General features: G+C 42.8%; 1 protein-coding gene across 1 annotated transcript in view; it reads left to right on the top strand.

Moving 5' to 3' along the window:
• Positions 1 to 15,971, top strand: part of LOC146858367 (trafficking regulator of GLUT4 1-like) — a 198,724-nt gene extending 182,753 nt beyond the window's left edge. Inside the window, exons 2-3 of the mRNA XM_085649247.1 lie at positions 8,001 to 8,133; positions 9,075 to 15,971. Of these exons, the coding sequence (XP_085505373.1) occupies positions 8,001 to 8,133; positions 9,075 to 9,085 (144 nt within the window). The 3' untranslated portion in view covers positions 9,086 to 15,971. The remainder of the gene's footprint in view (positions 1 to 8,000; positions 8,134 to 9,074) is intronic.
• Positions 15,972 to 19,857: the final 3,886 nt, after the last annotated feature.

Here is a 19,857-nt window from a genome sequence, read left to right as displayed (position 1 = left end):
TCCAGTGTCTCTATCTTGGCATACCTCTCCTGTTTGTGTCCCAACATCAATGAAAGAGCATGGCCTCTGATTATGGTCTTGTAGACCTCCCAAAGCGTTAATGAGGAGGTAACTAAAATTGAGTTTTATCTTAAAATAATGGATTGTTTGTTTTATTAATTCCTCCCGCGCTGTTGGAAGTCTCAGGTACCATGGATTTATAAAGATTGTGTCCCTTTCCAGTGGAGTTCCCAGCGGTATTTTGCCCAGTTTGAGGGATGATCCGATATATCCCTCGCCAGGTGTCTCACCTCTCGAAACTTCAGTAGGGAGGAGGCCGACAAGATAAGAAAGTCAATACTTGACATACTGCTGTGGGCCCCTGAGTGGAATGTAGAGTGTTATGTAGAAGGGTTAAGAGCTTTCCAGACAGCTATCATTCCTAATGCTTCCAAAAATCTGCCACTGGAGTCTTCGACTTGGATGTTTGCCTGTATGGGTACCGGTCCGAGGTGTCCCATAGTGCCACATTGAAGTTGCCTCCCATCATGAACTCGCTCTCTGGTAATTGAACCATGAGTGTACCGAGGTCTAGGAGGGTGGTGCTGTGTAAGGTAGGTGGTACCTAAACCAAAATAATACTGATCTTCTCCCCTTCCCACGCGCCCATCAGAGCTGCATATCTACGGAAAACAATGAAACAGCGAGCCTATTTAGCAGCCGCATCTCCCTCGTAATGTCCCAAATAGAGTCTAAAAAACAGTAGTTTTAAGCCACGTAGTGTGCACTTCCACTTGTTCCCGCTGTTTCCAGAGAGAGATCCAAAGATCAAGATATGTCCATCAACAAATGTGGAGTGCACCACAGATATAGGTTTCCACAGTGAATGAGTCCATTCCATCCATATTGTTCATCATGTATTCTTTATAATTTCACAAAAGTAGTATAAAAACAGCCAACGCATTTCATCCATTGCCTGTGGACTTCATCAGGGCTGTAAAAGAATACAAAAACATATAGTGTATAATACAACATACATATAAAAAAACAATACAACATGTATATAGACCACAGTTCAAATTAAGAAACCATATAACATAACACAAAGTGTCAAGACACTATAAAAACAAGGACATTTTAAAAATTGCATGATGGAGGGAAGAGTATTCCATTGAGTTCAGTTGAATTGAAGTAAGAAGTTAAGGTATGGAAGAGTTCACATTTACTGTGGAAACCTATATCTGTGGTGCACTCCACATTTGTGGATAGAGCTGCATATCTATCCAAACGATGTCTATGGAGAGAGGGAAACACTTCCTAAGGAGGATTCTTGTGCCCCGGGAGCTAGAAGTATATCCCTTGTGTGCCACCATTTTGTAGCCCCAGCGATCCAGTGCCCTACAGGCATTAGTTAACTGGTGTTTCTCTGCAGTAAGATGACGTTTGGAGAGTGTCGTTTGATGTATTATAGCACTATCCCCCTCTTGATTTTATCCCCCAGCCCGTTTACATTCCAAGACAGGAGACGAAGCTCTGGTATAGTCGCCTCCTTACGTGTGGCCATTTGTCTATGTAAGGTGGTTTTCCCGCCTTCATCATCGGATCTCATCCAAGCTGTGTTTTTATATTTTTGGCAGGTTCTTCAATTATATATTGCTTAGTGTGACATAGCTCCCCTCAGTCTCCTGTCCTAATGGGGATATTCCAAACGAAATTGAGGTGTTGGGAGACCTTCCCTCCCCACCCTGATGACACTTTCCCACTGTACCTATCTGTAGTTTATGAACACAAAAAACCCAGACAAGAAGAAAAAAAGGCACCCCACTACGCTTACCTGCATTACGGTTCTAAAACTGCCCACCCCCCAACTTTGCAGAGTGCCTGTATAAACTCTGGTGAACGTAGGCCTTCCTCCTTGCCCACCGCCCATCCCCATACCTGCATTAACACGTAGCACCTTCGAGTTTGGCCATATGGGTTTCTTCAGAAGATTATTGCAGCCCACCACACCGCTTGGGTAAAACTTGGTGGACTCAGGTTCTTGCACCAAAATCAGTCACCCTCAGTCTTAGGATACAGGCAGCATCACATCGCTGAGGGGTTCAGTTCTCCTGTATCTCAGGCCTCCTGTCGTTGTTCTGTTTCGCCACGTCAGGCTAGGGACTGTTACTCGGTTCAGTTGGTAGTCAGTCTTTGGCCCTGTTGTCGCTCTCCGCGGCGTGCCCCCTGTCTGGCACCCTCGACTGGTCTCCACCCTTCAAGCCTTTCCCATGCCTCTTCTAGAGAGGTAAAGAACCAGGCCTTGCCTTCTGATTCTATACATAGTCTTGCCAGGAAGGGCATTTAATATTTCACCCCCTTCTCCCTTAGGGCCTTTTTCACGTCGAGGAAGTTTCTTCTTTGGACTTTCAGCGTAAAGTCCGGGAAGAGGCTAACATGAGCATTATCATATAGTACTGGTGGGGCAGTATGGGCCGTTTGGAGACTTGAGTCACGATCCCAGAAATTAAAAAGTCGTGCAAGTAGGGGTTCTCACATCTTCTCTGGGTGCTTACTCCAGTAGAAGGCAGCCCACAACCATACAGGACAGGAGTTTAAATTGAGGGCTAATGTTATATTGCCTTAGAGTATGGAGCCTTGCTGTGACAAACCAGGGGGGCTAGGCAGGCCCCTTAGCTCGGACCTCCCCACGTCCTCCAGGGCAGCCCACGCTCACCTAGATCCTGGACACCGGAGACCTTCCACGAACTACATCTGTGTGTCTTGTTTTCGTCTGTCAGATGCCTTCTGACAGTGGTGAGTTTTTGGATACCGAGGCGATAGCCTCATTACTCCACATTCATTTTGAGTTTTTTAGTCGCTGTTTAGGTTGTCTTATTGATGTGTGACGCTTTGTCACAGTTGAGGTTGGATCACAAGGTCAGAGCTGTGATAGGCCGCGGGTTGCGGTCAATTTGGTTTGCAGAAGTGTCAGCAAGTTTTATCGCAGAGTCTTGTTTTCATCTGCCAAATGTCTTCTGGCGGTGATGAGCTTTTGATGGCTGCCGCGGCAGTTGCCTTCTGACAGTGATGAGTTTTGGGTACCTACCGGGGCGGTTTGCCCTCAGGCAGTGATGAGTTTTTGGCTGCTGTGTTACTATTGTTTCAGTTTCACAAGGTTAGCGCTTCGATGGGCCGCGGGTAGCGGTCAAATGGGTTTGTAGAAATGTCTGCAAGTTTCCTGATCAGTGGGTTTTCTTTTTGATCCAATCCTTTGTAGAATGTCCTGTTGAGTTTGCGGAGATGGTCGTCCAACATCTCAACGCCTAGGTCTCTGTGGAGGTCTGCTGTTCTTGTGAAGATAGGAGCACCTGCTGCAATCCGTAAGGCCCTGCTCTGTAGTCTCTGTAGGTCTTTCCGATGCTGCGGGCTGCAGCCACTCCAAACTGGTGAAGCGTACGTCAGAGTTGGTCGAATTATTGCGGTGATTGGTCGCGCCTTGCTCTGCAAGGGCATCGACTTGGTCTTCAGGAGTGGGTATAAAGCATACAGTTTTGTTGCTGCTTACTGGCAGGTCTTCTCTATGTGGTTTCTCCATGTGAGTTTAGAGTCCAGAGTCACCCCAAGGTAGGAGTTGCTGTTTTCCCATTTGATCTCATCCCCATTGAGGAGGATCTGTGGGTATTTCCCGTTCAGCTTCCTTGTGAATAATGTTGCTGTGCTCTGTTCAGGGCGTCTTTTGGAGAGGCAGGGCACAGGGAGGGCTCGCAGGTCTTGCGCCGCCGCAGGCGTCTCGCCTCAGTCCTCCTCATAATAATAATCCACATTTGTAAATAATAATAATCCACATTTGTAAGCGCGAACAATCACCCGTAAGGGTCTCTAGGCACTGGGGACCCTTGGGAATATTAAGCAAGCTATTGCCCAGAGTCACATGGTGCTGGGCTAATCTGCCGCCGGCGCCGGGGATCGAACCGTGATCCCCAGATTCCGGAGTCAGTCGCCCTGGCCGCGGCGCCACACGTCTTCCCTAAGGGCCCTCGACAGTCGGCCAGATAGATACTGATCACTCGTGGGCCAGAGTTGCGCCCTTGCTGCGGGCCCGCTCCGCGGTCAGTTCTCTCACGGTCGGGTGGCAGAGTGCTCTGGCCCCAGGATAACCGGTCCTTCCAGGGGCCCGCGTCATCCAGGAGGTGCAGTCTATGCTACCGTGGAGCCAACTGGACTGCTTTTGTTCTGTTGGGGCCACAGAGTCGCTGCTACAGAGGCAGCTGAGGCCGTGGATCACGGCCGGGCTGCGGGCCTTCCCTCTGCATTGTTTTTCCTGGGCCCCGGAATGGTGTTTCAACCTCGGGAGTCCTCGCCGTCACCTCTTCACAGCCTCAGCCCAATAGTTAAGTCGATGGCGCTCGGATCAGAGCCGGATATTAGGGGAATTAGGCAATGGTTCTAGGAGGAGCCGCTTCAGTAAGTGGTCATCTCCTACGGCAGTTGGCCACGCCCCATATAGTCACCTTATATATGTCATTCACCTTAATCCATGAACACACATTTGAGCTAATCTGCAGTACTTGCACTCGAGTAAGATTCTCTGTGACAGGATGTGCCTTTTTTTTCGAATTACCCTGTTACTTAATGTTGTGAACTCATACAGCGCGTTATACATGCTCAAGTGTGTCTATGCACTGCAGGGACTAAAGACCCCAACTTCAAAGTCGCTTACATTTGAAAAATGGGTATCCCCTGCCCTCTTTTGCTGCCGTAAAGAAAGCAGGTGTTGCAAAACCGGACAGTGATATACTGCTGGAAAATAAAACTTCTGTAAATGGCAACTTGTTCATCACAGGCACAGAAACTGCATGGATATTCTAGAGCATTCACCAGGTGAGCATTGTCTACCTTTGATAAGCCTACCACCTTGTCCTGCAGCGTGGTTACTTGTGCCTTATATCTAAACGAATTGCACACTCTACACTCACATCTGTGTGCATCCTACAGCTAGCACAGGTTTGAATAATAACTCAAACTTTCATCATTCTGCGGTTTCTTACAGAAGTGCAAAATGTACTAGTAGCATGTTTAACAATTTGATATTATTTTATTTACATGTCTTATTGAGTGTAGTTTGCAAAAATCTATTTATGTAACCGGGCATGATCAGCTTTAGTGATACTGTCTTATGCACATCCTCTAGTTTGAAGCTTTATTTAAAAAGTCTAGCTTCTCTAGTATAAATAAAAGTCGACTAATTATAGATTGTTTCTACTGGAACCGATTTTGGTATATGTGTTTATGAACAGTGTGTAAATATATGCTTTATTAACCCTTGCACCAGGCAGGATGTAGCACTGCAGAGTTTTATTTTACAGGCTATCACATATTAAACATCTTAACGTTAACGCTTTACTGTACTTTGTACTGCTTCTTCCACTTTGTCCGGCAACCTGAAGCCTAAATTTATAACTGACAAAGCGACCCTGCCTGCACCAGAATGTAAAAGTTCTTTTTTGGCGGCTCTCCAGACACTAAGTGGTGTGAGAGTTGTGCTTTTGATTGTGATCAAGAAAGATAAAAGGCTGAGCCTCACTTAAAGAGTCCCCTTCACATTGCACTAACAGCCTCTGCAGCCCCACCCTTTCCCCAACCATTTACCAGAGACCAGTGCTTCAGGACCTTTAGTCAGCAGTCCTTTCCTAACAGAGGGAGAACCATCACGTCCTCCTCACCTCAGTGGTAGGATCTCTACCCTTTAAACACACTTCCACTGTCTGGGGAAGCTGTCCTTGCCCTCCATCTTGATCCATGCCACAACCAGAGGCATCCAAAGGGATCCCTCTTTGCTTTTATAATTAATACTGTGAGACAAACTTCAGGATGAGCATCACAAGACATCTACTCCAGTGTTAGCAGAATCTCCTTCTCAATATTTGCATTGTTTACCCATATATTTTCTCACATTGATATGATCTTGAGGTTACTGTTTCCTTCAAACCAGTCTGAAACTCATGATATTTTCCAGTATATACATGCAACCATTACTTCGTGCTTGTAACCCCTGAGTTAATCAACTGACCTTGCTGGAGGAGTGGTCTAATGGTAGTATAGTAGTGGACAGACTGTTCATCGGATTCTAGAGCCTAATATATCAGTATTTTTGTATTCAATGGATGCTGTTTCTTTCCACAGTCTTGCATCCTCTAAGTACATGCTATCTCAAAATGCATCTTCTATATTTCTAAATCCTGCATGAACAACGGAACTTTAATTAAAACTTCTGATCGCTGAATCCCTTTTTCTTTCAAATGGCTCTCTCCTTCCCCTCTGTCCCTTGCATTCCTCCTCTCTCTTAGTAAAACCTCGTTGAGTCTTAATGTTTATTAATGTATTCCTACAAACTGCCCTGAACTAATTTCAAAGATCACAACCTTACCTTTTTAGAAATTCATACCTCTGCAATCTAACAATATCTATTCTCCTCTAGCTCGCCTATTAACCCCACCAAAGGTCTGCATGAACCCACATACGCCCTCCCCTTTCTCACAAATGATCATACCAAACTCCTAATAATATAATCTACCAAAAAGAAACTGGAATTAATGCATGGAATGGTTTGCTTGACTGCACAAGACTAATTCCAAGAACTAATAACACTGGACTAGGCTCTACCCTTGAGTTCCAGAGAAACGTGCTGCCTGGCACAAAGCATTTTCATGCCTCATCAGGGGTAGCAAGCAATATATATATATATATATATATATATATATATATATATATATATATATATATATATATATATATATATATATATATATATATAATTACAATACAACTCATAATGTTGCACGAGGATAAATGAGAAAATTTGTGGTTTGAGACTTAAGCCCTCATTTTGAGGAATGTATTAGTGAAACATTTGTCAATCATTAGTAGCTGTCCTGTGCAGCCTCTTCTCAGTTCTGGTCGTTCATTTCGAGGTGGAAGAAACACGTTTTTGTGAGAAAATGGCATCACAAGAACAACCCTTTTTAAGGCTGCCTGTCCAATGTATTTTGTGTCTGCATCCATTTTGTCTGGGTACACCATGTCTGTGTCAAACACAACAGTCTTGTAGGAGAAAAAGTCCTGAAATGCCCAACATGTTCTGGGTGTCAACCTTCAGTGTTGGGCACCTTAGTTATGTCATTTCTGAAATAATTCCACCGATTTGGGGGGATTGTTTTAGGAAAGGACACAAGTGATGGCAGGTCCACCCTGCCGCCTTAGCAAAAAAAAAAAAACAGCACGCATTGATCTTATTGTTGCAAAACTGCTTAGGACATTGAGCATTTAGGGGAAAATGACCACATAAGGTCACAGCTAGGATGGCTGAGGCACTAAATACCCTCTCATCTCCCTTATCATGCTGGCCCACCAAACGTAAAATGATGGCCTTAATCTTGAATCAAAGTCAAGACTCTCACACTTCTCAGGAAAATGCACTTAGCCAGAGGATTATGCAAATAAATTCCGAAATGTAATACACTTTTGATTGGGCATTATAAAAGGGACATTTCCCTAGGAGCATTTTCATCTTGAAATGCAGGCTGTCATCCAGGCTTTAATAGAGGAGAGGGGAGACTCTACATGACATATTTATGGATTTCCTGAAAATAGCAGTACACATCTGCATGTCACTTGCTTGCAAGTGAAAACCAAACTTAAAGTTAGGACAGAGAGAAGCTGCTTGACACAAATGTTGTAGAAGGGTTAGTTTAAAGGGTACCCTAGGCAACTCTACAGAGCAAACAACGTCGCTTAGACATGATTTTCCTGAACTCTCCCGGTTTTACCATCAATGTCAACACTTTAATAAAGTGGGGAAGAAATGATAAGAGAAAGAGAATGAGGTGGGAAACTTTAGGACATTGGATATAAATTACGTTCTTCAAGGTGAAGTAATTTAGAAGCAGTCGGATATAATATTCTTTGTTTCGATAAATGCGAGGCTTATGCTGCATGTAGTGCTATATCAGGCCAACCTCACTTCTCTTTCTTTTCGACAGTCAAGGAACAGCCTCCAGCAGGGAGACGCAGATGGTGCCCGCAGGCTGGGAAGGATGGCCAGGTTACTCAGCGTGGTCTCTATTGTTCTGGGGCTGCTCATCATTGTGCTGTACTGCGTGCTTAACTTCACAGGTAAGCTGGGATGGAAGCACAGGGTGCATTAAGCCCAGTGTTGAACAAAGAGGTTTGCCTACAGTGAATTTCCACCTCATTCGAGTTACAAGTTCCGGATAATTAGAATACATTCTAAAATAAAACAAGATTCGGATATTATAGAACAGAGTTGGCTCTCACCATTCTTGAGTAGAGAAACATTCCAGCCATTACCTAAAGGAGCCCTGACTGAGAAATTAGACAAGGAAGGTTCGTGAAGACGCCTGGGGCTCCCTCCAGCAACAAACACAAATGCAAGTCCTTCGCTTTTCAGGCCAGGTTGCACTGAGTGTACTTGGGAAGCTGCATTGACAACCACTTGGGAAGATGGGTGGGAGATTGTCTGGTCAATGACGTTTCAGTCTTAGGGCAATGGCTACTGGTTTATGCATCTAGAGGAAACCTAGCATGGTTGTTGTAAGAGAGACGAAGAGGGGATAAAATATGGTAATTTATATAGGTCTTTTCTTATTCAGTTGACAACCCTTTGGGGGCTGTGAGTGGGACAGGAGTCAGGTGGAGTGGATGCTACAAAGTTGGACATAACTGAAGGCCCAAGACTTAAACATTATTGTCCTACCTTTCAACGATGTTTCAGTCTAACTAACCTGCCTTTTAACTGCTGCCCTCCCACCCCTACCTGACCAGCTAGAGCCCAAATCCAAATACAGACCAAAGACCATAACCCACTTGTAAGAAATTGGAAGAATTTTTGTTGCCTGAATCTTAAACACTTGTGCTAGTGATCAAATGTTCTAAAAGAACTCTCCAGTAGTGTAGCCATACCTGATAACAAACAATCAATACATGTAAACCATACTAATGGTCTGTGGTCAGTAGCCACAAAACATCATCTAAATGTGTCAAACCATGCACGTCACTAACAAACCAAAACTAACTACTGCCTCTTTGCATTTCAGTTTTACACTAACAGACGGTCGGTTCCCTTGGACAAAAGGGCATTCCACGATGATATCTACCTTCCTTCACGATTTTTAAAATTTATTGCAAGAGACCCCTGTCTTTTTAAACAACCACCAAAGGAACAGGGACGCCCATCTGGGCTGAGATCTACTCCACAAGGGATACGTCGGATCGCATGCAGTATCTCGCAACCTGTTGGAGATTGGTTTTCTCACTCAGTAAAAATGGGATTCTTCTCACTCAGTCTATGATTGGTGAACAGGAGGAAATTTTATGAGATGGACAACATGTAAACCTAAAAAATGGGACGAACGCTGTTGGTACAAATGTAAGATAAAGATTGAAAAACGTCAGACTGCCACGAGAACGGAAATGGAAGAAAAAGAATAACGAATCAAGGCCTGGTGGTGATTCTGAAAGAGAAAAATTCGATGCATTTTTTTTATATTTCTGAGCCAAAAAATGTGATGAGTTTTATTTCAGTTTGTGCAGCTTATAGCTGTTTTTTTGTCGAAAGAGAGGAAGGAAAGAACCCCCAAAATGCAAAGAAAGGCTGAAAATATAAACAATGGCTTTGGTTCCCTTGCTCTTTACAATGCCGCTTTCTTCAGCTATATACTTTAAAATGTGGACTGTTTTTTGTATTTTTATGGAAAAACTGACCATCTGCATGCTGTTCTGAATGTGGTTCTTGTTAGCTGTTTTGATGAATTCTCTGTTCGTTTTTTGACAGGTGAATGATGGAGTCGAAGTAGATGGGGTAGCAAGTCAAGCCAAGGAGGATCATAGAAGACACAGGGAATAGGGAATGAGAAGAAAATGTATGTGGGGGAACAGGAGCTGAGAGGAGTCGGGTAGTGGGAAGTCTTGCACGGAAAGGAAACTGAGTAGCAGGAGCCAGGAGCTATGATTCTAGGGAACGGGCATGACTCAATACGGATTAAAAGAGGAGGCAGAATGTGCCATGTTGTAGATATGACAGTTTTTGATGCATCACAGATTCTCCATGGTGGCAATGCATTTGTAGAGACAGAACGGGCATGTGCCATCATCCTACCCAATGAAATAACAAAAAGCAGTGGGGTGCTTTCAACTGCATCCAATGTATTCTGGGAAATGCACCCCAATCTCCCCATGCTGAGAACGTCAAGTAGTGTCTGCCCACTAGGATCCCGCTTTTTTGTATTGCTGCTAGGATAAACTAGGTCAGCACATATAAAGTGGCTTATTTTCATGGATACGGAGCGTCAACAATAGGGAGATAAGTTTTTGAGCACTTACAAATGGACGCAAAGCAAAAGAAACGTGAAGCAACTACAAAGAGCAATGTGGAAATTGTTAGGAGCCACACAGATAACATTTGACAAAGCCTTGAAGACCCCACATTGGAAGTCCCCATAGATACACCATAATGAGATTGTGTTCCTTGCCATTCATTCCACCCCCAACCCGTCTACAGCAACCCTGTATTTCAATGCAGAAGTACATTACCTCCTGCTCCTACATTAGTTGGTCCCCAAGCCCAAAACTACTTGAGTTCTAAAGTCCCTCATGACCTAAGATGTAGCCTGTAGACAGAGATATCCTTCACAACCACGAGAGGAAAAATGGGGGACTCTTTGCAATAGGGCCTGGTCATTGCTGCCGTTTAAATGGAGGTTCCACTGTTGATGCTTTAGAAGGACTTTCGAGGCCTGTGTGGATCATTGTTTTGGGAAGGCTACACCCACATTTCTGGGCGGAGCAATAAAGAAATATCAAGGCAGCACATGATCACAATGAAGCACTATCCTGTGGCTGCAGAGGGCACAGTACGTACGCAGGCAGCCCAGAAGCACCTTAGCCAATTTACTCAGCGTCATACAGTTCTGTGACCCAGAGGTTGTTGGTTAAATGCAACAACAAGTCACAATACATTGACGGGATGAGGCAGTTCTGGAAAAACAAATAACTGTGACTACTGAGTTTCACCTGGTTCCGGCTTCTTTTGAGCGAAACATGTTGTATTTACGTGCATGGTAACTAGCCCAGGAAGAACAGGCTGCCTAAGTCCTATATTCACCAGATCGGTAAGGCGTGATATGGCAGAATGTGTGGGTTCTCTATTCACTATATCTGTATGATAAGCCTGGAGAAATAGGCATCAGCAGCCTAGATTCGTCCTCTCGGGTATGGCACAGACAGGCTGACAGAGCCCTGCATATCCTGTACAAGTATGTCACCATGCCCACAAGTTAGACAACCTAATATACATACACATAAGATATGCTTCAAAGTGCTAATGTGGGGCCAACTGCACTCAGCACTAACACAATCTCCTACAGAACACAAAAGAGAATTCTGCACCAACACAGGACATGTATTCTATCACAATTGGGTGTCAAATTGCTCCCAACAAGGCTTCCCACTAAACAAAGGAACATACAAACATCCAACTTATTACTCAGAATAATTCACAAACCCAACAGCGCTCAGGTATACCACTCGTATGGAAATGCGACCACAACCGAATTCAACTCACAATCAGCAGTCACTTTCATACATGAGTACAAGTTGAAGCAGGGCGTAAACATCCACCACACACAATCCAGAAAAAACAGCAGATGCATAACAGGAAGGACTCGACAGCATCACCCAATACTTCCAGTTAAGTCCCAAACATACACATCCTTTAGGTACCGTGCAAGCAAAATAACCCTGTTTTCTTATATGTGTCTACTAAGGACCTCGGGGTCCACCCAACAACCTTTGAATACATATGTCAACAACAAAACATCAAATATCCTCACACTTTGTCTTCTTTATGACAGTTCATCAACAACAAACCCCAGTAAGTAGTTAATCCTCGAACCGGGGCATGAAACTATCAAGCCCGATTGGTGCCACAACGACATACCAATGGCAAAGGAGACGCCATACACATACATAACATATCACATAGCATTCCTTACCTACCATAATTTAACATAACGGAAATGGGATAGACCCATTACAATTATTTGTAATCCTATCGAGTAGTGCCAATGCCATCCTGCTAAAAATGGTGCAGTCCTCCTGAGAGGGGTTAGTACAGTCCCATTAAACATACTGCACAGCATTTAATTATTGCTTAGTGCTGTTGAGAAAAAATGGACTGGTCCTACTGAAAGTATTGCAGTACCACTGAGAAGTACTGTATTGCTCCACTAAATATATTACACTATCCCTGGAGTCGTTGGTGCTGCATCACTGCATATACTTCAATGTCACTGAGAAATTAAGTGCCGGACTGAATATACCTCGTTGCATCTGACAAGTTTTGGAAATGGCCCCCTTAAACATAGTGAAATATGCTAAGGAGGTTTGATGACATCATGTGATGTGAAACATATTGCAGCACTTCTAAAATATACCTAATGTAGTATTGAACATATTCCTAAAAGTGTTGATGCTCTCTCTCTATCTTAGAAACAGAATTTTCGATGTTCTCAGCCAATCATCAAATGCACATTTAATAAAAACAGATGCAGGTCAACATTACTCATAAGGGATGCATTCTGCACAAATTAACTTTGGTACCAGCTCGACTCTCCCAAGACAAGCGACCCACAGTGAAGTCCAAATTAATCTAGGCCAGAGCATTACTGAAATGAGAGATTCTATATACTGAGGGATGAAGAAACAGATAGGGAAGGACGTGAGTATGTGTGTGTGGGGTGGAGGTAGCAGGCAGAAAGATGGTTCAAGCGGTGGAGAGAAATAAAGAGACAGACTTGGGGATGAGAGGGAAGAGGAATGAGGAAAAAAAAATAATGGGATGAATCATAAACGTGGGTGGAAGGAAAAAGAAAGGATACAGAGGAAACCGGGTGAGAAAGAAACAGGAACGGTAGTAGACATCACAGGGTTTGTTGAGTGTAAGCTGTGTGCTGTGTAGTTATGTGGCTGCACTGTCAAATATGTTGTAATAGTTTTGGTGAAATATGAGGCACTTTGCAACATGCGGGCACTCATAAATAATAATGTCGGGGGCAATAGCGCCGGGACACCCCTCCGGGGGTAGCTGTGCGCTTTATAAGCTACATAAAAAAAATAAAAAAAATAAATGTCACGTGCTAACAAAAAGTATTCGATTTAAAACATATCGCAAGAAGATTGTGCCGTTCTTGTGGGCATGAAATAGTCACACGCCCCTTTAAGCCATTGATTACGGAGAACGAGGAATAAGACAATGCGTGTAACCCACACTCACGAGCATATTAATGGAAATATTTCTGATCTAATAATAATACACGATGATGGCGCAAAGGTACTAATAGGCGAATATTAACACATTTATCACCACAGAACAGAGTTTCAATTACAAGTTATATTACCATAAAATTGTAAAATAAACGTTAGAAATCATTACTTTCTGCATTGCAGACTCCATGTTGCAGTCATTTAGAGAGGAAAATAACTAGACATACTGGTCCATCCCTTTTTCTTAGATTTGACCCTACTGCACCGATGAAAACCCCTTGCACTTAGATTTGTGTTCAGTACTTTTTTTAATAATTGCTCGACACGACAGATAGCATGGCAACTGTGCTGTGGCAGTCGTTGTTTATGCCTGGGCAGCTCAGCGATGCTGTGAGTCGCAAGGAGTACTTAATCAGCTCATACTTCTAAATGGTGCATTTACTGGGTGATAAACAAAAAAACAAGCGTTGACACGCCAATAGGTCTGCATTTGGCGGTCAACCTTTTGGCTTTGTCAATGCTTACTTTATTTAAACATGATTTTGTTAAACATCTTTGTTGTGGAAGCGGTCAGGCCCTCACCAATGTAAAACAAAGCATTGGCAAAAAGCTAAAATATTTTTTGATCTCTCAAACCACACGTCAATAGAAGTCACTGGCACTGAGGGATGCTACTTTTTGGAGATGTTCACCTTCTGAAGTTCACACAGCAAAGTTAGCCAATGGCTGAAGTGGGCTGACTCATTGCTCCACGCTGTAGTGGACAGAATAAAATGTGGATGACACAACAATAGACCAATAGATGAAGAGAGCTGTCTGAAAGGCCCTACATACACATTTATGATATACATATAATTTTAGTAGGATGGAAAAACTTGGCTAATGCCACACCTAATAACAATGATTCACAAATATTTGGTTCTCTCGTGAGCTGCCACTGTCATGGTATTATTGCTACTGTTACATAATGTATACAGGACAATGTCCACTAAGCACATATGTTTTCTATCTCATCAGAATGCAATAATAGCACCATGCCTTCTGGTCGTGAATTTACATTTATTGTATGCGGCATGCAAAACACCCCTGTACTCACTTTGAATTCTAGCAGAAGTGCCAGCCTTGTCATTGTGAATCAGTTGCACTGCTCTCGATGACACAACTTTGAACCCAGAAATGTACGTTTCCTCAATACTTAATAGAAAAGTCCGCTATTTACTTATTACCATAAAAGATTCGTGTCCCTCTTCTCTTTCTGATGACTCACAAACCTGCCAGTAGAGTCTCTCGAGCAAATTATACTCGCAGATTGTTCAGCAGATAGGACCTTTGGACTGTTTAATGCAACAATTGTTAATAACCGAACCCCTGCCCACATATTTCTACTGTATACAAGCAATAATGGGTTAAAACTTCTGAGGGCAGCTCCTTAGAGTCATTTATTCCGAATATGGAAGAGTTTGCTACATATTCCATGGAGCAGTGACTATGCAACTAACTCAAGGTGTAGGGATCAGCGCCCAAACGTAAATGTATTTATATATGTTGGTCAATTGCGCAAATGGGTAAAGGGGGATTAAAAACAGAAACTGATTCAAAGGATCAAAAACAGGACTCTATGAGTATGCAAGCACACTATATTATGAAGTTATACAGTTCTATTGTGATGGCAAAGAGCCCTGTCGCAATGCAGTTGAACCATATTGTGAGGCCGTATAACCATAATATGAAGTTACTGTACCCCATCAAATTAAGTTACATTGTGAAGTTATAGTATGAGTTATAATGTGAAGTCATAGAGCATCTTCAAGAAGCGATTGAACCCAACTATGGAGTCACAGAACCTTATGAAGCCAAAGTGACCATCAAAGTCTCATTGAATCATGATCTTCCTGTAATACCAATACGTAATACACCAATGAAATACCAGAGGCTGATATTAAATAGCTTATGTTATAGATGTTTGGTTATCACGTTTTCAGAAGGGAAATTATCCATTTACTAATATTGTCCTGTGAAAGGGGCACTGCCTTTCAATACTGCAGTTTCTGGAAACCTGCGAGACAATCGGCTTCAACACTGCTTTCGCTCTTCCCACCCTTAACATTTCCATCTGACACACTGCTACTAAGCAGGAGTGCACAGGGGATTGTAAAAAATGCCACTTGGGTTAATTTGCTCCAGCTCCATACTCGCCAAAGAGATCCCTATGTTTCCTTGTATATCTGGCTACAGTATTTGTAGCCTATGTGTTGCTAATGGGAGACAGCCTTACCACAACACAGAATTGCCTAAGAGTTTGAACAAGACGGAATCCTTCTACACTAAAGGGTCAACAGTTAGGATTGGAACATGTTATAATAATGAGGAATCTTTTTCCAGAGAGACATATTTGTCCCTGTGCAGGTCCTTCCCCAACTCTACTGCATGTCACTGTGTCATCGGGTTCTGTAGCCTAACCCTAATGCATCAAGTGGATTATTTTTAGTAACAGATCTCGCAACTACAATAGCATGAACATGTCAGGAAATTCTGAATCCTTCCACTTCTTATATGCCACAAATGTGTCAATTTATGGCACAGTTAAGTGATAAATCTGTACATGGGGGATTTTTATGTTTAGTTTTGTACTTCAAGGCATGAAAGAAATAAACACGCATGGTCTAAAATGTGATGCTCTGTGGTGTTTTATTTGAAGAGTGAATGGATAATGATCAGAGTAGGAAATGGGCAGGAATGGAGTTACTATAATGCCTCTTTGACTGAGACTCACTTTCCCCCAAAGAGCTACATATGAATGAGTGTGTGTCGGGAGTGCTGACACAAATTTAGGCCCTGATTACAATTTTGGGCAGACACAGTATCGGTCTGAAACCGCCCAACCATAGGTCAGAGGTTCCGACCTCTGTATTAGGATGCGACTGCCCATAGGGCGGTGGGAAACATCCATTCCACAATGAAAGCTCGTGTGGCGGGCGGAAAAGGCCTGCAGCACAAGCTTCCATTGTAAAATGGATATTTTTTAAACATCCCTGCACCGTGTGGCATGGTGCAGGGATGCCACACGGTGCACATAGGTGCCACCCAGGCCCAAAAGTGGAGGGCCAGAGGATAAGGGGGCTCTGCTAGGGGCACCCAAAAACACTTTGACAGCCTTTCCATGATGGAAAGGCCAACATGAAAGGGCTGTCAGAAACTGTTATCATAATCCAGACGGCACAATGTTAGATGTCGGGCGGACCGCAACTGACGGTCGGTCGGTTGCAGTCCGCCCGACATCATAATCGGACCCATAATGTGAAAAAAATCGCCACCAAAATATCATGTTTTAAAAACATATAATGGTAAGTACAAAAATGTCAGAAATAAAATATCAATTATCACTAATATCATCTAACACACACAAAAATATAGTTAAAAAAATATAGATACACTTTAAGTGGTAAATCCTAAATATTTTAATATATAACATTAATATAATGTACATTAAATAACTTCCATTAATATTTAACACTATATATATACCTATATAAACATATGCACACACCTATATATACATTCACTGAAAAAAACATAGGTTTCAGGGACGTTATAGTTAGTTGGACATTTCACTCGTACGAAACAAGAGAAATTCAGCCGTTATAGTTAGTTGAGCTAACTATAACCCGCGCCCTCGCAATGCACTGCTGATAACGTCACATATTACATCATCCATGACATGGTCAGTGACATCACTGATGACATCACTGATGACATCTCAAATTACATCACTGATGACATCATTCAGTGACTGTGTGTTTCCTTAAAGTTTAAATATGTTTTATTACCTACTGGTGGTCGCCGTACGCGTACGGCAAAAAATAAAATAAATAAAAACAAAGTCCATATTTTCCCTCCCGCCGTGTGCAAATTGTGCCCGCAGGGCACCTTTTGTGCATGGCATATCAATTAAGTGAACATTTAATAGATAACCTTTCACAACGAAGCGCATAATATGTCCTCCGTGTGCGGACGGTGCGCGAAGGGCATCGTGCGTACATGGCCCATCCAGCGTAACGTGGGCACGCAGTGCGCGTAGCGCACCGCGTGCCCACCGTGCGTGCACGGCACTAACTGCGTTAAGTGGGCGCGCGGTGCGCGAAGCGCACCGTGCGCGCACGGAACGAACTGCGTGAAGTGGGCGCGCACGGCACGAACGGCGTAAAGTAACTTAGCATTTAAAAAAACGTACAAATTCACTGAAAAAACCATAGGTTTCACACACGTTATAGTTAGGAATTAGCATTTAAAAACCTTGCAAATTCACTGAAAAAACCATAGGTTTCACACAAGTTATAGTTAGCTGTACATTTCACTCGTAAAAAACCAATGAAATTCCACGTTATAGTTAGTGCAGGCAACTATAACTCACGCGACCGCAATCCTCTGCTGATGCTAATACTGTATTTAGACACTTATTTGCCCATGTCTTCTTCCATTAAATTTTAGCTATACATATATTACAAATATTTTTTTTTCATAAAGACACATATGTCATTAGCAGAGGATTGCGGTCGCGTGAGTTATAGTTGCCTGCACTAACTATAACGTGGAATTTCATTCGTTTTTTACGAGTGAAATGTACAGCTAACTATAACTTGTGTGAAACCTATGGTTTTTTCAGTGAATATATATATATATGCGCCAAGGTGTATTGAAGTATGAATGGGTGTATGAGTGTCTGAACAGATGATTTAGTAGGTGCGTGACTGACTCTATAAGTGAGTGATTAAACGTGTTTTACTGAATGCATGGGTTAGTGGGTAAACTGTGTAAATGTCTGTATCAGTCTGTCAGTTGGTGTGCAAACGGCTGCATAGGTTGGTGGGTAGCTACATGAGTGTCTATATGGGTTATTGATTGGTTGTCTGAGTATCTGTACGGGTGCCTGCGTGTCTGTGTGGGTGGGTGAGGGGTGAGTGACTCTGTGCAAAGATGTGTGAGTGGGTAATTCACTGGGTGTATGGGTTCAAGAGTGCATCTGTGAAGGGCTGTATGTGTAGGTGAGTGTGTGTATGGGTGTGTTGGTGAGTGAATGGATGTCTCAGTGGTACATGTGTGAGTAACTACATATGTGAAAGGCAGTATATGTGAGTGTTAGAGTATATAAATCACTATATGTGAGAGTGGGTGATTGTGAGAGTGGCTGTATGGATGAGTGTGTGCTTGTATCAGTGACTGTATAAGAGAGTAAGTATGTGTTAGTATCTGTATGAATAAGTAAGGTGGTGTGTGTATAACTGTATAGGTGAGTAAATGGGAGTGTGAATGATTCTTTGCATGATTGACTAGGTGTGTGAGAAACTCCATGGATAAGTGGTGATGTGTGAGTGTCTGAATAGGTGTATGAGTGCAAATGATAGTGCTGTATTGATAAGTGACTGCATGTATAAGTGACTGTATGGGTAAATGAGTGGACGTGTGTGTACACCTAAGAATCAGTGAGTGGGTATGTAGTAATTGGTATTGGTGTGTCTATGGTTTTGAAAATGGTAGTCTGTATTTTAGAGTGGGTGTATCAAAGATTATATTAGGATGTGAGGAGGTGCATCAGATTATCAAGTGGACGATGTCATCAGTGATCTCATCAGTGATGTCATTTGAGAGGTCATCAGTGATGTCATCAGTGATGTCACTGACCATGTCATGAATGATGTAGTATGTGATGTTATCAGCAGTGCATTGCGGGGGCGTGAGTTATAGTTAGCTGTACTAACTATAACGGCCGAATTTCCCTGGTTTTGTACAAGTGAAATCTCCAACTAACTAGAACGTCCCTGAAACCTATATTTTTTTCAGTGAATTTCTATGTTTTTTTAAACGCTAATTTCTAACTATAATGTCCCTGAAACCTATGTTTTTTTCAGTGAATTTCTATGGTTTTTTAAATGCCATTTTCTAACTATAACGTCCCTGAAACCTATGGTTTTTACAGTGAATTTCAAACGTTTTTTAAATGCTAATTTCTACCTATAACGTCCCTGAAACTTATGGTTTTTTCAGTGAATTTCAAAGGTTTTTTAAATGCTAATTTCTAACTATGCCTAGAGAGGTAGGACATGTGAAGAAAGAGGAAAAAAGGGGCAGAAAGAAGCAAGAGAAATGCAGAAAGAGGCAACAGAAGTCCAGAAAGACAAAGAAAAGTGCAGAAAGAAGCAAGAGATATACAGAAAGAACCAACAGAGGTGCAGAAAGAGGCCTTGTTGCAAAGTCATCCTGTGCTCCCACTATGGGTTGGGGTACCTTTGTGATTGGCATGACCTCCCCTGCAAGGTCCTAGTACATAATAGGGTATGGAGATTAAAATTACCTCTAACTCAGATGTGCAGAAAGAGGCAAAAGAGGTGCATAAACAGGCAGGAAAGGTGCAGAAACAGGGAACAGGGGTGCAGAAAGAGGCCACTGAGGTGCAGAAAGCCAGAGCAGTGCAGAAAGAACCAACAGAGGTGCAAAAAGAGGCAAGAGGGGTGCAGAAAAAGGTAGGGGGTGCAGAAAGTGGCAAGAGAGGTACAGAAAGAG

This window comes from Triturus cristatus, chromosome 3_2 (assembly GCF_964204655.1).
Source record: "Triturus cristatus chromosome 3_2, aTriCri1.1, whole genome shotgun sequence".
NCBI lineage: Eukaryota > Metazoa > Chordata > Amphibia > Caudata > Salamandridae > Triturus > Triturus cristatus.
Note: the sequence above shows the minus strand (reverse complement) of the source record. Positions and strands in the feature narration are given on the sequence as shown.